The sequence below is a fragment of the Aythya marila genome (genome assembly GCF_965140915.1).
Source record: "Aythya marila genome assembly, chromosome: 2".
Classification (NCBI taxonomy): Eukaryota; Metazoa; Chordata; class Aves; order Anseriformes; family Anatidae; genus Aythya; species Aythya marila.
The window spans coordinates 64,375,464-64,399,117 of NC_139043.1; the positions used below are offsets into that span (position 1 = coordinate 64,375,464).

General features: G+C 43.5%; 1 protein-coding gene across 1 annotated transcript in view; it reads right to left on the reverse strand.

The window, feature by feature from the left end:
* Window positions 1-12,250: 12,250 nt before the first annotated feature.
* PHACTR1 (phosphatase and actin regulator 1) overlaps window positions 12,251-23,654 on the reverse strand; it is a gene marked incomplete at its 5' end in the record, with an annotated part of 316,860 nt that continues 305,456 nt past the window's right edge. The window contains 3 exons of the mRNA XM_082752655.1: window positions 12,251-12,493; window positions 14,696-14,772; window positions 17,569-17,709. Of these exons, the coding sequence (XP_082608781.1) occupies window positions 12,478-12,493; window positions 14,696-14,772; window positions 17,569-17,709 (234 nt within the window). The 3' untranslated portion in view covers window positions 12,251-12,477. The remainder of the gene's footprint in view (window positions 12,494-14,695; window positions 14,773-17,568; window positions 17,710-23,654) is intronic.

Here is a 23,654-nt window from a genome sequence, read left to right on the forward strand (position 1 = left end):
CTTTTGTTTCATTTTTAATTTATAAATGCTTTTTCTGTCAATAGGTAGACCATAGAGCTGCTCTGGCAGGAGAGACAAAAATTGTGGTTGAAGTTGGAAGGGACCTCTGGAGGTAATCCAGACCAATACCCCTGATCAAGCAGGGCCATCTAGAACCAGTTGCTGAGGACTCATGTCCAGGCAGCTTTTCAGTATTGCCACCCAGACCCAACCCACAGGGAAGTCTGTTGCCTCCCTGGGGCTTGGGTGAGAGACATTGCTAGGAAAGTCACTCACTTAGTATGGCCCACTGACTACTACCCTGCTACTGGTTTTTCAGGCTCATAATGATGAAGTAGCAAGAAGTCAGAGAGTGATCAAAAGGGACTTGAGGGCTTTGGGGCAACTAGTTAAAGGTCCAGAGTCACAGGTTGTGTTTGCCTCTACCCTTCCGATAGGGGGGATCGATGCTGACAAGCAGACTCATCATAATACATGGCTTTGGGACCGGTGCAACCGGCAGAACTTCGGGTTTGTTGATCATGGGAAGGTCTACGTGACACCGGGCCTGCTGGCACCGAGTGTGGTGAGCCTCTCAGAGGGGGAGAAGGATTTTTGCTCAGGAGTTAGCGAGGCTGATAGATAGGGCTTTAAACTAGAATCGAAGTGGAAAATGGGTAAGACCAGGCCTGCTGGTGATAAGCTAAGGGATGGTGTGCAAGAATCAGAGGGTCTGTGTGCTAGTGAGGTCCTTCGCTCTGCTGCACAAGGTGCTGCATGCAGTGAGGCACATTTGAAGTGCTTCTACACAAATGCATGCAGTATGAGGAATAAAATGGATGAGCTAAAAGTCATGGCCCAGTCCCACATCTACAACATCACTGGCACAAGTGAAACCTGATGGGATGAGTCCTGTGGCTGGTGTGCTGCAATAGATGGTTACAAGCTCTTCAGGAGGGACAGGCAGGGTAGGCGGGGTGGTGATGTACATGAAGCATGGGCTGGACTGTGTGGAACTTCAAGTTGGGGATGGCAAAGTTGAGACCCTCTGGGTAAGGATTAAGGGATGAACAAATAAAGGGGATGTCGTTGTGGGAATCTATTACAGACCACCTGGTGAGGATGACAACGCTGATGAATTATTCTTTGTGGAACTAAAAGATGCCTCGAGATCTCCCCTTGTCCTTATGGGGGACTCCAACTTGTCAGATGTCAACTGGGATTACCACGCGGCTGACATGAGCAAGTCCAGGAGGTTCCTAAAGCACCTAGATGATAACTTCTTGGTGCAGGTGCTAAGGAAGACAACTAGGAAAGGTGCCCTTCTTGATCTGTTGCTGGAAAATGGAGAGGGTCTTGTGGGGGATGTGGCAATTGGTGGCTGTCTCGGTCATAATGACCGTGAAGTGGTTGAGTTTAAAATTTTTGGTGACAGAAGGAAAACTGCCACCTTCAGCCCTGGATATGATGAAAGCAGACTTCAGGCTGCTCAGGGAACTAGTCAGCAAGGTCCCCTGGTGTGGTGGTTTTACTCAGGTGGGCAGCCGAGCTCCACCACAACTGCTCTCTCACTCCCCCTCTCCTCAAAGAGGAAGGGGGAGAAAATACAACACAGAGAACTCAAGGTTTGAGATGAGAAAGGTTTAATTAAAGGGAAAGGGAATGGGGAGGAAAAACAGAAACAAAAGAAACAATCAGTCTGTGCGGAAGCACAGAGAGAGAAAAAAAATTATTCTCTAGTTCCCATCAGTGAGTGGTGTTCGGCCACATCCTGGGAAGCAGGGCCTCAAACGCGTAGTGGTTGTTCAGGAGGAACAGCCCCCTCCCCCATGAGAGCCCCCCCTTTTATTGCTGAGTGTGACATCAGGTGTTATGGAATATCCCTTTGGTTGGTTTAGGTCAGCTGCCCTGGCAATGTCCCCTCCCCATCACTTGCCCACCCCCAGCCTGCTGGCTCCTGGGGGCTTGGAAGGAGTCCTGATGCTGTGCCAGCACTACGCAGCAATAGACACAACACTGGAGTGATATCAGTGCTGTTCCAGCTACGAGTGCAGAGTACAGCACTGTGCAGGCTGCTGCAGAGAAAAGGTGACTCCAGCTCAGACAGACTCAACGCACCTGGGAAACTGCTTTTGAAGGTATTGGTGTCCATCAGTGGTCAATCTCTAAGCACTGCCTCCTAAAAGCACAGGATCAGGCAATTCCAAAATATCAGAAGTCAAGCAGGCGGAGCAGAAGGCCATCCTGGCTCACCAGGGATCTTCTGGAGCGTAGGCAGAAAAAGATGTATGGCTGCTGGAAGCAGGGTCAGGCGATGAGGAAGGAATACAGGGGCATTGTTTACATTCGTAGGGAGAAAATTCATGTGGCCAAATCACAATTAAGAGTTGAAGCTGGCCAGGTCTGTGTGAGACAATAAAAAGGGTTTTTTAATATGTGAACAGAAAAAGGAGGACCAAAGAAAACATAGGTCTGCTACTTGATGGGGAAGGTCTCCTCACAGACAACGACATAGGCAAGGCAGAGACGCTTAATGCATTCTTCACCTCTGTCTTCAACGTTGAAGAAGGGGAGTTCTCTAGAGAATAGATAACGGCTTAACGCCATGCTTCTTTCAACAGTCTGGTAAGAGGCTTTTGTGTATATCTCATGTGCAGCTTTTGCTGTGAATTTATGAAGGATACAATTAATGCAAAAAAAAAAAAAAAATCACAACCCTTAGTGAATTCCCAAAAGACAAAGTATGAATCTGGCTAAGTTATGCTCAGTTAATTTTTTGGTGATGTCTGCTAAGTTGAACATAATGCTTTAACTCTGAGGCCTACTTCCTGAGAGAATAGAACAGCAAAATGTGAGCTGTCACTGCCCCTATCATGTGATGAGCAGGGTTGAGGTCAAAGTAAATGTCTTTGTAGTCCCAATTTACAGCAGAGTCCACCATTTGGGAAGCTTTGTTCTGTGCCTCCAGCGATTGTAATCAGTCCGGAGCTTGGCATGCAAGCAGGGCAAAGTGCAAGGTCTTGACCTGGGTCATGGCAATCCCAAGCACAAATACAGGCTGGGCACAGAATGGGTTGAGGGCAGCCTTGAGGAGAAGAACCCAGGGGTCCCGGTTGATGAAAAACATGACATGATCTGGCAAAGTGCACTTGCAGCCCAGAAAGCCACCCGTGTCCTGGGCTGCATCAAAAGCAGCATGGCCAGCAGGGTGAGGGAAACGATTGCCCCCCTCTGCTCTGCTCTCATGAGACCCCAGCTGGACCCCTGCACTCAGTTCTGGGGCCCCCAGCACAAGAAAGGCATGGACTTGTTGGAGCAGGTCCAGAGGAGGGCAATGAGGATGATCAGAGGGCTGGAGCACCTTTCCTATGAGGGCAGGCTGAAGGAGTTGGGGTTGTTCAGCCTGGAGAAGAGAATGCCCTGGGGAAACATCACAGTGGCCTTCCAGTACCTAAAGGGGGTTACAGGAAAGCTGGGGAGGGACTGTCAGGGAGTGCAGTGATGGGACAAGGGGGAATGTCTTTAAACTAAAAGAGGGTACATTTAGATTAGATGTTGAGAGGAAATTCCTTACTTAAAGGTCAGTGAGGCACTGGCACAGGTTGCCCAGGGAAGCTGTGGATACCTCAACCCTGAAGGTGTTCAAGGCCAGGCTGTGTGGGGCCTTGGGCAACCTTGTCCAGTGGGAGGTGTCCCTGCCCATGGCAGGGGGTTTGGAACTGTGTGGTCTTTAAGGTCCCTTCCAACCCAAACCATTCTGTCAGCCTATGATGCATGGCTAACAGTTGCTCTTCAACCTCTTGCACAAAAACACTGCAACAGTTAGTGTCTAGCTATGCATTTTTAGTGGGCAGTCTGAATCTGTTCATTTATGTGCTACAGACTATTCGTCCTTACAGATTCCTTTAAAGTTTCACATAGCTGAGCATCCTACTGAAATGCCTAGCTAAGTAATTTGAGGAACGGGTTAACTTTCTGATTTGTCTTCTGCTAGCTCCATGTCATTGCAGGGTTGTGGTAAGAGTCATCTGATGTTGATTTCTTTTTCTTTCCTGAGAACCTTGTTGTTGTTATTTTAATTTTATTGACATTATTTCTGCTTGACTGACAGGGTATGCAACTGCTTGCTGCATACTTCTTTGTTCATACAGAACTTACTGCTAAGTTGTTGTGTTTTTTTTTTTTTTTTTTTTTTTCTTTCCCCATAGACAATAGAAAACACTGAAGCATTCAATTTGGAGAGTGAAAGCTCCCGCCTGTAATCCACCCCTACTAAATATCTTTGTGGAAATTGCAAACAAGAAAAATAAGCTTAATCTGGTCCAGTTCTTCCTTCAAGCAGTATTTTCTCTTTTAGGTTTACAGGAATGTAAATATGTAAATATGTAAATATGTGCTCTTCCATGTTGCATGCACTAGTTCTTTCTCAGTTCAAATGCAAACGTGTGATGGAAATTCCAGATAAGCAAAGTAATGGCGGATGTCAGAGGATGATGTTTGAAAAATGATGAGTGGTTTGAACTCTAGTGAGGGGCACGAAAACATGGAAAGAAAAGCAGGAGAGTGGAGAAAAAAGTGACTGAGATGGCAACTGAGGGGTTGATAAAGTAACAGTGATGTGGAACAGGTTTCTGTGGAAACAGAATTGGCCAGAGTGTCCTGAACAGCTGCTGCAGGGGGTGCTGTCTGCAGCCTGGAGGCTGAGGTTTGTTCCCCCACAGGGCTCCAGAATTATGGAAGAGCTCCTCACCTGGGGCTTCCGCTCCTGCACCTCACAGCCTGAGGGTGTTCAGGTTCCTTTTTCCTGGGTGCTGACTCTCACCTTCCAAATCGAGGGTCGCAGGCTGGCTTTCCTCATGGAGCAGATTGCAGTATCCTTCTTCGTTAAGTGCAGCAGAACCAGACTGTTTGTTTTCTTTGGCTAGATTTTCTGTTGGTGTTCTGCTGGGCTAGTGTCTAGCAGCATGGAGTTTCCTGTGCCTTTGTAGGATTTGCTCAGTGCACCCAGCATACTCCCCATCCCCCCCCCAAAATGTAGATGCCTAGAGGTGAGTGCTTTGGACTGAAGATTAGTTCTTATGTATGTATCTAGCTTTTAGATTATAGGTTTCATCATAGGTTTCAATAGGTTGTTAAAGGTATTTCTACATCTTACCTCTCAGGGCTTATGTATCCATGTATGTAAAACTTAAACACTCATAAAATAGATGCTAAAATAGAGATTATTGTATTTTATGTCCCATTAACAATGAATGTTGCAGCAGAGTGACTTCTGGCTGCACCTGGCTTTTGGCTGTTTCTGTGGGCTTAGTCACATTTCTGAAGCAGTTTGAACTAGCTGATAGAGGTAACATGAACGCTTTGCAGAGCTAGTCATTGCATGCTGCCTGATGAATGGATAATTTTTTTTTCCAACCCTCCTCTTCATTTCTTGCCTACAGATGGCATTAGATTGCAATTCGATTGCTAGTAATTGCATGGACTCTACTGAAGACACACTTGTCTCCTTTCTTAGGCCAGTTTATGAAATGCTTCAGTCAAAACGTAAAAATATGGCCCTTGTGTAGGGATCTCTGTGCAACAGGTTAGTTTATGTTCTCACATTCCCTGTGCAATGTAGTCCCACCAATATTTTTCTTTTTAAAGCATGGAAATTACCATATATAACCAAAACAATATAATTCTGCTTTGGAAACTGTAGCTAGCTGGGGGAAAGGGGATCTTTAGTCAAAAACAAGTTTTGTTTCTTTTTTTACGTATTTATCCAAACCTCACTGGAAAGCTACAGACTTGCTGGCAGCTAGAATGGAAACACACACACACACAAAGAACAGTTGGAAGGAGGTCAGTGAAAACTTACCAAAATAGAAACAAACCCAATACTAGCCTTTTGATCTTGGTATGTACCCACACCACCAAAGCAAATAAGCAGAATTTGGTTACTTAAAGCATACAGACCTCTTATTTTTGTGCGAGTGGAAGCCTCCATACGCATTAGAGCAGGGAAGCTGCTCCTGCCTGACAGCGATGGTGAGGACGCTGGGTGACAACAGTTACCTCTGGGGTCAGACGTTTTGCACCGTCGGTTATGAAAACTAAATAGCCTAAGGACATCTGTTAGCTTCTGTACTTTGTGCAGAGTGCTAGTGAAACTGTTTGAAGGTACACACTTAGCCATGTAAAGAAAGTTTCTCTTCCCCTTGTCACTGATTGGAGGCAGTAGCTTGTCACAGCCTGAAATGCTTTGCAACAACTGAAACTACTCAGAGGTTTTTGGGGCTGGGGGAAGAGAGGAAGAGGCCACAGAAAAGTAGCTGGATGGGCAGGTATGGCTGCTTTGCTAAACAGCAACAGTACTTGATTGTACCACTCAGAGGCATTCTCCTCTTAATCACATTATGATTTTTTTGTGTGTGTATTTAGTGTTCACTGCTGATTTTGTTCTCCATCTTCATTAGCCTGGTGTTGAGTACAACTTCAGCAGCTGAGGTACCAGTCACTGACTACCCTTTGCCCACCTTCATTGAACCAGCTCACAGGCAGTGCCAGAGGCTCAGCCGACACAATGCCCCCACAGGTCAGCTCCAGTACATCTGTCTCTTCTGCCTTGCTCCCCACCAAGAAGCATGTATGTGTTGTGGTGCTGAAGTGCTGAGCCTAGCTGGCGGCAGAAGGGCTGGTATCTTTAGCTGCAGTCATTTGCTAATGCATTGGTCACTGGGACAGAGTGTGATAAAATGCACAGACACAGGAATGGTGTTTTTTTTTTTTTTTAAATGATTTTTTTTAAAGAAACTGCATACATCAGAGACAAACAATAATTTAAATACCATGCAGTTTCAGTATGTACAAAAATTAGGACATAGAGATCCAGTTTAATTTTTTTTTTTACTTATTTACATTGTTTTCATACAGTCATAATCTGTTAAATTACAATACTGGAAGAGCACGTTTGACAGCCACCACACTCACTCCTATACAAAGACGAACTATATACATACACTTGGATATCAACTGGCAAATGCAACTGGTGCAGGAGTACCTGGGGCACATGAGAAAGCAGGTAATGTGCCCATCACCTCCTCTTTGTTTACAGAAGTTGTTCCAAGCTCAAGCGGACTGAACACCTGGGAAAAATAATTTGTCCCCCATTTTCTTTCCTGATTTTTATTAGCCTAGTCATCTCCCATGGCTATACAAAGTGGTTTTATTTGCAGGCACGTTGGGGAGCCCCTGTTCACATGTAACTGTGGGTTACCATCTTACCCTTTTTTGCGTGTGACTGTGTGAGTGCAAACATTCACTAGGCAGGTTGGAAGTGCTCCCAGTCCGTAGGTTTTTTAGTGTTTCCACTGTACAGATGGCACTGTAGAAATAATGGATGGTGGGTTTGGTGTCTATGTGCAGTGATGACAAAGTGCTCTGGTTACACACAAGCCTTAGGCTGAAATATATTTGTGTAATGGGCTTACCTAGTTTCAATTAATATAACATAGTTAAAAATGAAGGTCTACTATATTATTTTCCCACCTTCTATCTCTTATGGTAGTGTCCAGTGTGTGCTAGATACAAAAGCTGGCCTGAGTCCAGTTACAGGAAACCTGGAGCCTAAAACTGTTTTAGCTTGCAATTACCTAAGAGTAGGGCGTGGAGTGTGGAAAGGCCACAATGGTGACCTTCCCTGTTAGTCATAAATACATCACCATGTCCCTACAGTTGACTCCTGGCAAGGGTGTAGGTAGTTGAGAGGGCAATGCCAGTGTTGCATTAGCTCACCATAACTTTTTTAAAAAACAAACAAACAAAACTTTTATCTAGAAGTTCCTGCAGTTGCTATTCTCTTTTTTCTCCTCAGTTTCAACCTGTTTCCATAGTCTGTAGGACAGGTGTCAGATTACTTGGTTATTTTAAGGATGGATAGATAGCCCATTGGGATTCAGTAGACAAAATGTTTTTCTTCCTTAACTCTGGTATATTACATGCATTATCAGCCCTGGAGACCAATGATTGGAATAGCAATTTTTGTTCTGAGTTGACTTTTTTCATTCTCTAAATGACACTCCTTTATTACTACTGTTAAGCTCTTCCTAATGTGAATGAAGATGACTGGTATTAACTGAGTCTTCAGCAGGAATGTTATCATTATTTCCTTCATGTAATCCAGCTCGATGGAGGATGGAGAATCATGACTCCTTTTTTTTTTTTTTTTTTTTTTTTTTTTTTTTTGTCTCCCAACAGAATTACAGCTACTTGCTGTGTGTGGCTTAAACCAAGTGCTCAAGAAAACAGATTTATAAACAAACAAACAAAAAATCTAGCTGTTCCTCAGTCTGCTCACAACTTCCCACAAATGACAGAGCTGGGTGTGCAAACTGAGGATACACTGCATTGTTCAGCCACTGAAAGCTTGTTGAAGAATGCCTTGCCAAAGGGTAACTTTGCTAAATCCACAAATCCAAAGCTAAAACCAGGTGAAGTGCCAGTTCTGTGATGCTTACTAGTGTCAAACACTTTGTATGGCTTCTTTCTCTTTCTTCTCCCTTCCCAGTAATAAGCTATACTTGCAATTTAGGAGAAATATGTTGGTTCTTCCACTGTGTCCTGGTGTCTGATCAGACAGTTAGGAGTTAACATCATAAAAAAAAAAAAAAAAAGCATTGCCATACATCGCTGCTATGGGGACAGCACAAATCCTGAGACAGCCAGAGATGGACAGCTTGCTAAGAGGTCAGCAGGGACCTGCCATCATGGGCTCATCACAGAATCACAGAATTTCTAGGTTGGAAGAGACCTCAAGATCATTGAGTCCAACCTCTGACCTAACGCTAGCAGTCCCCACTAAACCATATCCCTAAGCTCTACATCTAAACGTCTTTTGAAGACTTCCAGGGATGGTGACTCCACCACTTCCCTGGGCAGCCTGTTCCAATGCCTCACAACCCTTTCAGTGAAGAAGTTCTTCTTAACATCTAACCTAAAACTCCCCTGGCTCAACTTAAGCCCATTCCCCCTCGTCCTGTCACCAGGCATATGGGAGAACAGACCAACCCCCACCTCGCTACAGCCTCCCTTGAGGTACCTATAGAGAGCGATAAGGTCGCCCCTGAGCCTCCTCTTCTCCAGGCTGAACAAGCCCAGCTCCCTCAGCCGCTCCTCGCAGGACTTGTTCTCCAGGCCCCTCACCAGCTTCGTCACCCTTCTCTGCACCTGCTCAAGCACCTTGATGTCCTTCTTGTAGCGAGGTGCCCAAAACTGAACACAGTACTTGAGGTGTGGCCTCACCAGAGCTGAGTACAGGGGGACGATCACCTCCCTTGCCCTGCTGGTCACACTGTTCCTGATACAAGCCAGGATGCTGTTGGCCTTCTTGGCCACCTGAGCACACTGCTGGCTCATATTCAGCTGACTATCCACCATCACTCCCAGGTCCTTCTCTGCCTGGCAGCTCTCTAACCATTCCTCTCCCTGCCTGTAGCTCTGCTTGGGGTTATTGCGCTCCAGGTGCAGGACCCGGCACTTGGCCTTGTTGAACTTCATGCAGTTGACCTCAGCCCATCGCTCCAGCCTATCCAGATCCTCCTGCAGAGCTTTCCTACCCTCAAGCAGATCGACACACGCACCTAACTTGGTGTCATCTGCAAACTTACTGAGGGTGCACTCAATGCCCTCGTCCAGATCATCGATGAAGATATTAAAGAGGACCAGCCCCAGCACCGAGCCCTGGGGGACGCCACTAGTGACTGGCCTCCAACTGGACTTGGCTCCATTCACCACAACTCTTTGGGCCCGGCTATCCAGCCAGTTTCTAACCCAACGAAGCGTGCACCAGTCCAAGCCAAGAGCAGCCAGGCAAGGTAGTGGGTGGCATCAGCTGAAGGCAAGGTAGTGGCTGGGTGGCATTTACCCAGGACTTGGATATTATGCTCCTCAACCACTGCCTGAGGGTTTATTTAGGTACCAGACTGGCAGCTGTGGGCACTTCTGGGGTCTGCTCCCCTGTAGGCTCTAGCACAGACAACAGGCTACTTCTTCTACCTTTTTCCTCTTGATTTTAATCATTAAATTAAAAAAAAAAATCACTTTTTCCTCCATACCACACCCTGTGATTTCTGTCTCCACTGTTCCTTAACTGGTTTTCCTTTGCATGCTGAGCCTCTAAGCTAATAATGCCGGGGCAGGTATAGGCTCTATGCTGGCAGTGTGTGTGACCAAAAGCCTACGGTTCTGTTTTCCCTTCATAAAGCTTGTAATGTGGTCTTGTTATATGTGCATGGAAATAAATTTAAAAATCACGAACCCCAGCTTTTCAGGAATGTAACTGCAAAGCAGTATATTTCTGACTATGAGTGCCCTGGCGTTGCTGCACTGAGCTGATAACAATGCACAGCACAGGCTTTCACTGTAGATGAACCTAAAGCCACTGTGAGCTGCTGATACAGGGATCACTGTGTCTATTTGGGAATCATTGTCTGATTGCCTGGTTTGGGAAGAGTATAACATCAGAGGCAGATGCCTCAAAAATGAGGCACCAGAAACCAGCTTTTTTTTTTTTTTTTTTTTTTTTTTTAACTTCCACTTGTCTCCAATGGAGCACAAATCTGTGCTGTAATCCCGTGAGTACCACTGCAAAGTGCAGATGGAGTCTGTTAGCCTCCTGACAGTGTTGTTTGGGCAGGCTGGATGCTGGAGTGACTCCACAGGCTACATGCAGCTTCTTTTGCTTTACTCCTGTGACCAGAGGAATGAGACTGAGGCCTGAGACGAGGCAGAAGTCATTGGCGTTCTGCAGCATTGGCCAGAAAATGCTGATGGGCGAGATGTCTCTCAGCCCGCAATTAATAAACAGCTATGTTAGCATGGCAGCAGGGGAGGCAGAAAGGGAATGCAGAAGAGTTGATAGATACATGGAAGACAGTGAGAAATAAAAAATAAAGTAATGGTAATGCTGCAATTTAAAAGAAAAGAAAACAAAACAAACTTTGGCTTCTCTGTTCAAAGCATAATAGCTGGTACAGAAGCAAAAAGGTGTCCTGAAGTAATAATCTGGAAGTTCTTACAGTAATGTTGCTACAATCCTTGGGATCACTGATTCAAAACATGGCATGATAGTGTCCTATCTTGAAAAGAATCCTCAACAATGTTTACCCAAGCTTGCTGTCATTATTACTAGTTAAGGACTTGAATGTGGAAGGTGCTGGCCTAGGTTAAGAAAAGCACTTAAATGTGTCTTCAATTAACCCTCTGAGATCTATTCTTAAATTCAGTGAGACTATCTGCATGCTTGCTTAGTGCTAAGCACATGCTTGAGTTGGTAGGTAAACCAGACCCAGAGCATCCAGCTCTCTGAGCCCTATTTGGTCAGTTTGTGTGTTAAACCACTATAATAAAAATAAAACCAAAACAGAACACCCCTGGATTTCTGTCCTTATGCTTCATCTGTAGATGCCAGTGACAATTCCATAGCAATGCAACAGATTCCTTTTGTTAGGCCAGGCACCACACTGTCATGCTTTTCTCAGTACATGTTTAGGACCAATTTTTTGAACACTTGGTGCAGGAAAGCTTGCTATCAAAGCCCTGGGTCTTCCTGTTGTGTGTTCCCTCTGCAGAGCAAGTGGGTGTCCCGATCTTGAGGCTTGAGCATTAAAAACAAACTACAAGCTGAGCAAATGCCATGCAAGTGACTATGAAGAGATGGGTTTTGCTTGTTTGTCCTCAATATTCTTGTAGCTTACTGCTGCTGGGTTCATACCTGGGTTTAGGAAATTATTCTTGAAAGAGATGAAAAATAAGCAGTTACTAGAACCAGCCTTCAGCAGGGAGTCCTGTTCTTCACAGATGATGCCTTTGTCTTCTTGGGCAAATAACTGCCATAACTTCTCCAGGGAAAGCAAATGCCTTTGTAGTCAGATGGCATTTGCAGATGGGGTGGCCTGTAGAGTAGTTCTGCTCCTTCACTGTTCTCGTAAGGCGTTTGCAGACTAAAAGGAGTGTTTGGTATCAAAAGTACTTCAGTGCCATAGGTGCAGGTCTGCTGGAGACTTCACCCAGGCCAGTGATTCCCTGAACACTATCTCAGGACTCTTGAGTTGACAGAGGCTTGTCAGGATGAGGGGTGTCTGAAGATGAAATAATGGATGCCCCACCAGCTGGGCTTGAACATGTACGGCAAATCCACGTGCCAGGAAAGTCTTATACATAGATGCCAGGTCTTGGCATGATTCCCACCAGGGGTATTTCCTGTTATTGAAGCTTGAACCAGCAGGTCTGATGATGCTGTAGTACCCATCACACGTATATACAATTTTCTTTTTCTTTTTAATATTTATTTTCTACTCTTTTCTTTTTTTTTTCTTTTTTTTTTTTCTTCCTTTTTTAAAAAAAAGGCAGTTCAGAAGATTTACATTGTACGTAACAGGAAAGTGAGTAATACCAGCACTTACGGTTCCTTTTAGTTATGTTTTGAAGATGGCATAGTAGTCAGGTAGAATTGAACTGCTACGGTCTGTGAAACCTAAAATGCAAGGGGAAAAAAAGAAGAGAATTAGCAAGATAATATCCTCACACGCATGTTGTACATAAAAAACAAAACCAAAATCAAAGCAAAACAAAACACTAATTTCTAAAAGTTAGTGATAAACATAGGCAGATGGATTCCTGCAATACTGACATCCACTATGCTGGCACTGTGGACCCAAAACACGCACTGAAATTGCCTTGGTCTTCGCCAGACTCAAGAGTTCACAGGCATTAACAGTTTGCATCAAAATCAACTGAAAACTGAAAAGTTTTAGGTCTACCTGGTCCTAGTGTGAGCCATTTCAGATTAGCTAGTCCTCCTTCAAGCCACACCATGTCTGATTCTAAAACAATTGCTTGGTTTAGCTAGACCTTAAGCTCTTCAGCCAGGAAGATGATTTATATACCAGTCAAGAATTTTTCCTTAACGTCTTCAGATAAAGAGACAAGCAGGGCTCAAATGGCCACCCTTTCTACAAGTGCAGTCAGGAGGCTCGTGCTTGTCAATTGTACAAATGTGTTTTTTAAGGTTTGATTTTTCAATTTTTTGAACTTACATTCTTTGTCCACCTTGTGCCATTGCTTAATGATATGAACAGCTCATTGCCTTGCTAATGAATTTATAATGGTGACACATCTAAGTTTGTTTAAGGGAATTACTCTCTTGTTTAAATGTGCTTCCTTCAAGTGCATATTCCCTGAGGCCACTTCTCTAACCAGTAAATGCTGTTGAACTTCAGACAAACCCTTATTTCAATTTCTATTGTATTAGCTGTAGCTCTGAGTATTCCAGATCCGGATTTGAATGGGGTCAAAGCTACTTGATAGATTTCAAACACAAACTTCGAAGGGTGACTGCTCACCCCAGCAGTGGAAGAGAAGCCAAATACTGCCCAGAAACCTGCAAAAGCCAAGCAGGTAGAGCGATCTTCTGGAAAACTAAACCAGTCTCTAATTTTGTGGGATGCTAATATACCTCATGGAAGTCATTGGAGCTCAACTCCTTGAAGCAACAACCGCCTTTTAAACAACCTCATCCTTTGTAAGTTAGTCACTGATACTTTTCTCCTGGAGGATTGAGAGAGTGAGCCAAATGTCCCTCAACACCTCAGTCACTGGGTTCAACAGCTCCAGGCCTACTGCACACCACAAAGCTTCTTCCAGACCTCCTGGCTCTCAAAGGCAGCTTGCTTGTCTCTAGCAGTCCTTCATTATTACACATCCCAATGCAGTTATCCTCACCCATGATAGGAAGTTGAAATTATATCATTTCCACAAGGGGATATGCATAATAGATGTGGTGAATTTTAATATAATTAATAATTTATACACCAAAAAATCCCCTAATACAAAATTAATTTTGCCTTAAGCTTTTCTGTATTTCTCTTAAAAGTTTTAACTGCATTTTTTTATGAGCACCTATCTGATGAACTTATTAATACAAGGGCAGCTCCAGTTTTGCACGCAATTTCACTCTTCACTTGTCCTGAATGTCTCACTAGGCCTTAAAATCTACCACTCGTCTTTACTGTATATCCTAAACTGTGAGTTAATGTTGATCTGCAAAGGACTGACTTCAGATGAGCTTCCAGGAGTTTAGCTCATCCCGGCCTCAAGACAGAGTTGCTCAACACAGACTGTTAGATGAAGTGTCCTGACCTGCCAGTGTGGTTTGGCAAAAAAAAAAAAAAAAAAAAAAAAAAAAAAAAAAAGTGCCTCTCTTACAATGCAGATCTCATTGTTTTCCCACTATATTGCCTATGGTGAGATGTGGAGAACAGGACTAAAAGATCTGTGCATGGAAATGAGTAGCATGGAATAGCTGTACACTCAGCATTTGATTTGCAGTCACTCATTCATCCTCTTCTGTGTGCTTGCTCTACAAGAGTTCCCTGTCCTGCTCTTCAGACATCAACACTATTTACTCTTGGTATCAGAAGAACTGACAGGCACTAGAGCATGATGATTTAAAATAAAATAAAAGGAGGTTATGCTTTATTACACAGATGCACATGTTTGTATACAACCCTGTAAATATGGCAGTATGAGTTCATCTGTGTGAGTTTCTTTGACAGCTTGTAATTCTAAACGGTGTCTAGTGCTCAGAGGGTACTCAAGAAATAGCTACTGATTTTTTAAATACTTTTTTTGAAAACGGCAATATTCATTCCTAGTCTTAAAAAAAATCTTAGCTTACCTTGTTAGATGCCTACTTAATTCATGAACTTCCATTTCAGTGCTTTTAAATTCATTAAGCTCTTTTCGAATGGCTGCCTGTAAGAGACAAATAAGCTCATAAATATATAAATGAGAGAGATCAAAATAAGTTCACTTTGTTCTCAAAGCATTGTATTTTTAATATAGCAAAGCAGATAGATAACGTTATCAGAGAGAGAAGACAACATAAAAAGAAACTTTAAAATGTGTAAAGGAAAAAAACATAAATGTTCTAAATTGCATTAATGGAAGAGATAAATGCGTGAGTGGGATGGATCAATTCGGAAATGTATTGTAGACAATGCAGATACTCCCAATATTGTAGACAATGCATAATAAGTCACAATTGGAACTTGTAAACACTTTCAAGTACAAAATCCAAATTAGAATAAGCATGAGAAAAAAAAAAGGGCACCAGTGTTTCTCAGACGCTGTGTTCTGTTTCAGAGCTGGACTGTGAGTAAACTTGGTGTTGCTGCGTCTCACCAGACTCGTATTTGAGATGTCTCCCCCCCTTTATGTGGTCCTGAATTTCCTCTGGTGAAGCCATCTAAACGGGCTGAACTTACTTGAGAAGGAAGGGGATTGGCACTGCTTTTCTGGTCCCCTCTCTCTGCCTTGGATGTGCCCCTCTGCCCCCCTCCTCTGTTCTGCCCCAGCTCTGCCATGTGCTGAACCGATGCGATGCTCTAATCCAGCAGAAATTGTATTCAGTATCAGCAGGAGAACTGCTTACCTATAGCCTCTGCCGTTTGTCCACTGGGGAAAAGAAAACTAGGGATGAGTGACAGGAAGGGAAATATTGAAGAGCAAGGGGTGACTTGGAGGGATTTGGCTTCTTGGTGGAGAAGGAATTCAGCAGAACTGGCTCAGGTCCCAAGTCCCAAATTACAGGCTTCTCACAGCCCTGTGGTATCCGTAGCTTGTAAGTGGGCCTTACTGGGAGTGTATAGAGAGGACGTGCAAGTTGCTGCTGTGGCTGAATGCTCCCATGACTTCAAGGCGTGCACCACTGCTGAGAACACTGGAATCAGCAGTTGAAAGCAGTATTTGTGTCTGCCAGTATTTTTTCTTGATTAAGTAAATCTAAACCAGTACAAAGAGCACGAGCCCAGAACAGAGCTTCTGCAGCAACCATTGATCCATTCACCAACTACCTTTGCTTGAACAAGCCCTAAGTGATAGATCTTGTGCATGTGATCTACAGAAAAGGTCTCTTGTGCTCTTTTTACAGAGCTTTTTTTTTTTTTTTAACTTCAGAAATGTCTATCAGGCTCTGCCTCCATCTATCAGGGCAAAGAGATAGTTATGCAGCAGCTTCAGGGCCTGCCTTCAGCAGACCAATTTGCTGCTTAATCAACCGTGAAGGAGGTTATACAGGCTGCTGACTCCCACAGGGTCTGAAATCTGTTACCCCCTGCGTCCCTCAACTGCTGGTAAGATTTAGAAGTACCCTTTTCATTCTTTCAGCAGTCAGACTTCGTAAAGATGAAGCCAGACTGAACGCAGTTCCCCACATCCAGCACACAGAGTAAGATTTACGGAGAAACAGAAAATCCCATTACTAAAATCTATTTTTGCAATAAATCTAGCCTGTGCCAATCAGTGAAGGCAGTCACTGAATCTGAGTTTTGGAAGAAAATAATCTTTTATAGGATGTTGCAGATTTGTCAGGTATTTTAGAGTTGGTTGCAATTTGGCTATTTTTTTGCAACAGAGGACACGGTGGGGAAAGCAGGTGCTCTGAATGGCACAAATCAGAATACCCTATCAGATGACCAAAATGTGAAAAAAGAATATGTATCTGCTTCTTTATGCTAGAGGGGACTTTTATATTAGAATGACAAACATATTTTCTTCTGCTTTGCCGAGAAAAGGTTGATTTGGAGAACTTGAGCCCTTTGATGTGTATATTGACCTTGCATTATAAAAAAGTGACTTCAAAATACTTTTCCTTCATACTGAATTATTTACAAGGCTACATTTAGTAGTGATACTCAAGGCTACATTTAATTGTGATACTCAATACTTGTTCTTTTCACAGGGATGAGAAAAGACCTCGCTGGGCACCACATCTTTTGCCTTCCCTCTCTCCATGCTTTTCAATCCAGACAGAGGTCTCTCAAAGCTGGCAGAACTGGTTGGAGATTTTTTTTCCCTGCCTCATCTACCAAATGGGAGAAAATAACTGATAGGTTGGCTAAGTCAGTTGACTGAAATCTTGTCCAGTGTGGAGTGGTGAAATGGGAAAAGCTAATTTAACCCAGTATGTCACAGGCTGTGGACAGTCCAGAGGAAGGTGTTTTTTTTTTCAAATTAGTTTATGCAACATTATCTGAAAACTAAACTGAAAAGGGCCTCTATCAAGGCAAAAAACAGTAGTTACAATGGTACTTCTGGCTTCAGTGGAGTGGAAGTGCTTTTGCCAGTTTGACCTGCTGGCATTTTTGCACCTAGGTCTGCTCAGTTCTGTCAAGGTCTGCTGTCACACTGCACTCTTAGGCCTGTCCTGTGGAGAAACACTTGCAGGTGCTCTCAGCTGGCAGGATGATGTGGCAAGACAAATAAATACCACAGGGCCACCATCAACACTTTTCCTCAAAGGCTCTGATACTCTATCCTTTCTTCAGATGGTGTAACACTGCTAGGTTTCCACACATATAGGAGTCTTTTTGCCATAGATTTATAACTCAAACAACAAACGTTGTGAACTGAGAAGAAACCACTGGTGTGGTGGGAAGGGAGCTCACGTGGAGGTCTCTCCCTTGATGGCTGTGGGACCCGAGGGGTACTGTTTGCCACAACATGCTGTAGCTATTCATGGCATGGCTTTCCCCAACTTGCTTCACTTACTTTGTCGGCGGCTGTGAGTCGTGTCCAGGGTTTGTCTGCCCTCCTATCGTAGTCCTGTGCGTCTGCCACTTCCACGTAGTCACTGAAGCGGATGAGGATCTTCCTCTCACGCAGCTCTTCTACCGTAGGCCTTTGACTCAGCTGCAGGTTTGAGGAAGAAGTGCAAAAAACCATCAGGACTTCCCTTCTTCCCTGCAAAGTGCTGTTTTGTGATCTGTTTTACTACAACCATCATTGTCATACCAAGAGGGTTCAGATATTCCTGGTACTGTTGTTTTTATATAAACTTTCACAGACTTGCTACCTGGGAGATTTTCATCCCACCTTGCTTCTGGAGCAGCACACTGTTGTTTGGGTAGCAGCTGTGGCTGGAGACCCTGATTCCTGGTTAAGGTTGATCACCCCTGGCAGAAATTAGATGTAATGTAAGAAACATAGTGCACCAATGTGTAAGGAAGAGATGAAGGCCACAACATAACTTCAGACAATCTGTACACTCCCCCGCCTTGAGCTGCTGTGTGTGCTTTAGTACTGCCTGAGAAGAGTTAGCCACAGGAACAGAGCATTTCCTGCCCTGAATTATATGCAAAAAGTGATGAACAACTTTCCTTACCATTCTGACACTCCACAGACTTGTCCTTATGTCCTGAAAAGGCAGGCAGGATGATGACTATTGCTCACTGAACTTTTCACTTTGTGCTGCAGCTCAATTTTATGTCACAGCATATTTGACTTGAACAGTTTATATTGCATACTACAAGCCAAAGAAGAAGTTACAAGGGTGGATTGTATCATGTCAAGAAAGCCTCTTCACTGTTCCAAAGCCAGTTCTTTCAAATTCCACAGCAGAATGGGCAGCCACAGTCAAAAATATTTTCTCAAATTAGAAACAGTAGTGTGCTGGTAGTCCACGTATTGTCCAGCCAGTTACATGGCCAAGGACAGATACTGGTTTTGGGGGATCAATTCTCCTTGGATGCACAGCTTGCTGGTTAGTGTCAAGTGGAATTACACAACTGTTTCTGAAGAAAGGTACTACAGATATGTGCACATGGATGTACATAAGCTGCTAATCCTCCATTAGTGAAACATCTGTAATCATATTTCCTGGAAAAACAATCACATCCTGCTAACAATTAGCTAGACAGTGTATCATGCTATCATTAGAAAAAGTTTACTTTGCAATACTTCACTCTTGTGACTAGTGAAAAGTTAAGTAGATAAAACACTTGAGACTCTTTTCTGCAAAGGTAATTAGGCTCCTGAATGCAATTCCACTTAAATCCCAAATTGAGTCTCTCAGGTCCCTGCATTTCATCTCTCAGATGAATATTCTGAATTAAGACTCAAACCAGACAGGATGCTAAGTAGAGGATGAAAAACTTGTGAGAGCACAAGAAAGAAGCCTACTTCCCTCCATCATCCAGGTGCTGATGCAAGTTTGTTCACCACCCCACCCCAGCCTGCCTCTGCATTTAAGTTCCTGCGTGATTGGCCTTGCAATGGATAGTTGCCTCACTCTTCTCTTGAGAGGGTTGTTCCTGGAGGTCACAGCGGGGCTGCTTTCCTTACACAGATAGTTCTGAGTTCTCACACACAAAGCAGGTTCAAACTTACGTAGAGAGTCTGCAAAGCTGCGCTAATGTCCCATCTCTTTGCTGCTCAGGAGAACAGGAGCCATGCTCTACCCCTCCTGGCTACAGCTGAACTATTTTGCACACATAGAATAGCGAGAAATCATGGGAAAAAGAAAAAAAAAAAAGTGTATCCAGGAGCACTACTCTACACTCTGCCATGTAATGCCCTTGCCTAGGACAACAGACATCGATCAAGTTGCAGCTTGGTGATTCATGTATTGCCTCCAAAGCCATTTTAAGGTAAATTACAAAATTTAATAGGGGAAAAAAAACTCCTTGCTGTTTTGAAAAAGAACAAATTAGAAACTTCTGAATATTGCAAAGATCTTAAAACTAGACAGCTTTCTCATACACACCATCTTCTGTGGGAGGCATGAAGATTCATGGGAGGAGCTGCTTCGCATGTGTTTGTCACCCAGGATTTAAAAACTTCCTCTTATTTCCTCCAAAAGCATCCCAAGAAAAGCCCCATTTAATATGTGTTCAGGCCAGCCATACTCTAGTCAGTCAAAGAGCACATTTATGCTGAGGTCAGCAAGAAGCATGCCTTTCTGAACTTAGACACCATGTTTTGGTCACCTTTGTTTTACAAGCAAAATGCATATACAGCAGGAATAATTTAAATAAATAAATAAATAAAGTCAGAAAAAACAAAGGGTGCAATAAAATAGATTGAAACATGTATAGATTTAAAAATATAATTTTTCACTCTTCATACAAAACAGAATTGCTTCTTCATCCTGCAACCCTGATAGCTAAACCTAAGTTACCTGCAAGCCATATACACAGCACAATTAATAGATGGGCTTTTAACAAAAGCAAGAAATACAAACTTGTACCAGGCCTGGTGTATAACCATAATTAATGCTGTGAGTGAGGCTTCTCCCTGTCCTACAACTCCTATCGAATGTGATTTCAAATGGCTAGGTTTTTCTATCAGCCCTAGTACTAGAAGCTGGCAAATTTGTTGGCACTGATGCATTATTATTCAGATAGCATGGCAGAATTTTTCTTCCAATTTTTCTTTTAAATCTATTTAAAAGACTTGAATGACAGACTAAAATCGTTTCAAAGGGTGAGACTCCATCTTTACTTCCATCATCTGCTTTTTTTTTTCTTTTTTTTTTTTTCCTTACAACAACATGAATTAAGGATGAATCACCAATATTATCTGTACACTTTTCAGCTTTTATCATTTCAGGACAAAGCCTAGACTCTACTTGAAATCAGAATGGGATTGTTTCTTTAATAAAATGTTGTATTACATGAAGTATGATGACATCAAGAAAATATTAAATCCTGTCAATTTAACAGTGTTTCTAAATGTCTACAAGGGAAACAGGAACTCCTATAAGCTTTTCAATCTCTAAGAGGCTTTTCAAAAAATGACTGGCTCTATTTCACAGCTTCTGTCAGCTCTCGACACTAGCTGACTCTTGTGTTTGTGCTCATCTTAGTGATGAGCAAGTTTTTCCACAGGCGAAGGCAGATGACTGCTGATACACTACAACATGCCAAGCCAACGTCTAGGTGGCATCAAGCATGCAAGAGCACCAAGAGCCACTGAGGCATTGGTACTTTTGCTGGCAATGTAAATTTACTACTGGTATTTACTTAAATAGAGCACCAGGGTCTTTAATAGCTGATATGGCTTCTGTGGTGCCCTGGGTCTGGGTTAAAATCACAGAAATAATGGTAAATGTTGAGCACCATGTAATAAATGAGACAAACCTGAGGTAAGTTCTTGTGTTCACAACTGCACAAAAACAAGTTAGGTGCATCACTCACATGTTTCACAGCACTGAAGCTCACTGCATCCCTTCACTGGGTGTGAAGAATGGTGCACATAGTTAGTCATACATTAAAAATTGTCAAGTGCATAAGCACACTATGAAATTTCAGTGTTAATGTGCATTTTTCATTCTTAGATGATACCTGAATGCAACACAGACTAAAAGCTAATTATTCTCTTCCTCTGAAGTCATATGACTACTAGACATTATTTTTAGCTGCCCCGCCTTTGCTTCAGAAACATGCAAACAGTGTAATTTCAAGTAGTTGTACACCCTATTACAGTGGTGGTTTCCATCTCTGTTCCCACTGAGCTACTGGGGCAAGTGAAAATCAGAGATGTGGGAGGTATTGCCACAGGTGTGGACAAGCCCCATGGTTGGTAATAACATCAGACTCCTGACATGAAGCCATGAGGACTGTAAACAAGTTAGAAGGAACAAAGAAGGGTGATTCAGGAGAGGCCTTGCTGTCTCAAACTGCTTGTTCTCCAACCCTTATGACATGGAAGTTGTTAAATGTTTGGTGTTGCTGGGCAAAGTTGTTAACCAATGAATAGCTAGTGGGAAAGTATCTCTGGTAGAGACAATGGTATAAGAAGGGAGCCTGTCCTCAATAAAGTAGTTGAAGTTATTGATCCCTAAAGATGATAGCCTGCTGTCCGTGTGGTCATTATGCCACAAATGGTGCCCGAACAGGGACATGAAGAACAGGAACATGAAGAACAGGAACAGACAAGCTAACAGAACAGGGACAAAAACAAAAAATGAATGAATAGGGACAGGCTTGCCAAACAGGGACCAGGACAGGAACAAGGACACTGATCGCCTCATGAAGATAGGTTTGGCTGAACACAGCAAGCTGAAAGAAGCGGATCCTGTGCTGAAAGTAAGCTGAAGCTGAGAGAAGCGGACTCGCGCATACAACTGCCTCTCAGTGGCTGAAGGTAAGCAGCTGTGTGTCACGGGGAATTGTGTGTTCGTAGAAACAAAGAATGTCCTGGGAATCTTCCTGCTTATTCCCTCTATTACGAATCAGACAGTTTATGATCTTGAAACATGGGACCAAATTGGGGTCAGGCTTTGGGACTCTACTACTGAAAATGACAAGGTTGTGGCAGGATTGCTCGGCACCTGGCGAGCAGTCTCTGAGGCTTTAACAAGCCATGTGGGACCACAATCAGAAACGTGTGGTTTGCCAGATAGCGAAGGAGCTGCAGGCTCGTCTGCCAATCTGCCTGCTATGCCATAGGCATACCTGCTCCTACAGCCATTGCAGGCCTTTGCTGTTACGCTGCCTGGTGACCTGGACGTGCCTTTTGATCCAGGCCCTATAGGCCCTGAAAAGACCCCTGTTTTTCTTCAATCTGGGAGGAATAGGATACACAGGACCTGAAGGCCGAGTTGCTTAACAACTTACAGTGAGACATGTCCCCACGACTAGCCCCTGGAACTTGCTGGTGTTTGTAATCAAAAAGTGGAATGGAAAGTGGGGACTGTTACATGATCTGAGAAAAATTAATGAAGTCATGGGAGATATGGGAGCATTTCAACCAGGACTGCCATCTCCAATTATGCTTCCCCAGTCATGGACATTAATAGGGTTGTTTGTTACACGTTTGCCAGAATTCAGAAAACTTTGCTATGTTTATGTTTCAATTGATACCTTTTCTGCCTGTATTTTTGCATCCGTACATGCAGGAGAAAAGGCAAAGGATGTGTGTAAACATATTCTGTCAGCTTTTGCGACATTAGGAATCCCAAAAATGATTAAAACAGATAATGGACCAGGATATGTGGCCCCCGCAACCCACTTTTTTTCAACACTGGGACATTCAATACCTGATGGGTATACCCCACTCTCCCATAGGTCAAGCAATCATTGAACGGGCCCATGGTACCCTAAAAGGTATGCTTCAAAAACAAAAAAGGGGGAGTATGGGTATGACCCCCTAGGAAAGGATAGCTAAAGCATGCTATGTTCTTATTTTTTTAAATTGATGGACAGAGGAAGGTCCTTCAATTAATAAACATTTTAATCATAATACCTTGAACTCAGTTAAAGAAAGGGTGCAAGTCATAGTAAAAAATTAAAGCACCAATCAATGGGAAGGGCCCTACTCTCTAATAACTTGGGGCTGAGGGTATGCTTGTGTTTCAGCAGGAGCCAGTCCTAGATGGGTGTCAGCATGATGGGTCCGTCCAGCTGTCTCATCATCTGCTTTAACATGATCACAGCACTCTCCTCCATGGTTTGGATTCCAGCTCAAAACAGTGTATGGGAAGGTCCTGCTGGCACATGCAGGACCCACAAACAGTATCTCCAGGAGCTGGAGGGGCAGCCAGAGCCCCTTGGCTGGGCAGCACTTAGTGCCTGCCTCTCCCAGGGATGTGGTTGCAAAGTTTGTTAAAGATAGTTTTTCTCTGTGTCTTAATTTGTGTTAATCATGCTTTCTTTGTCAATAAAGAAGGAGGAGATGTGGGAGTATCGCCATGGGGGTTGACAAGCCCCATGGTTGGTGATAACATCAGACTCCTGACATGAAGCCATGAGGACTATAAACAAGTTAGAAGGAACAAAGAAGGGTGATTCAGGAGAGGCCTTGCTGTCTCAAACTGCTTGTTCTCCAACCCTTATGACATGGAAGTTGTTAAATGT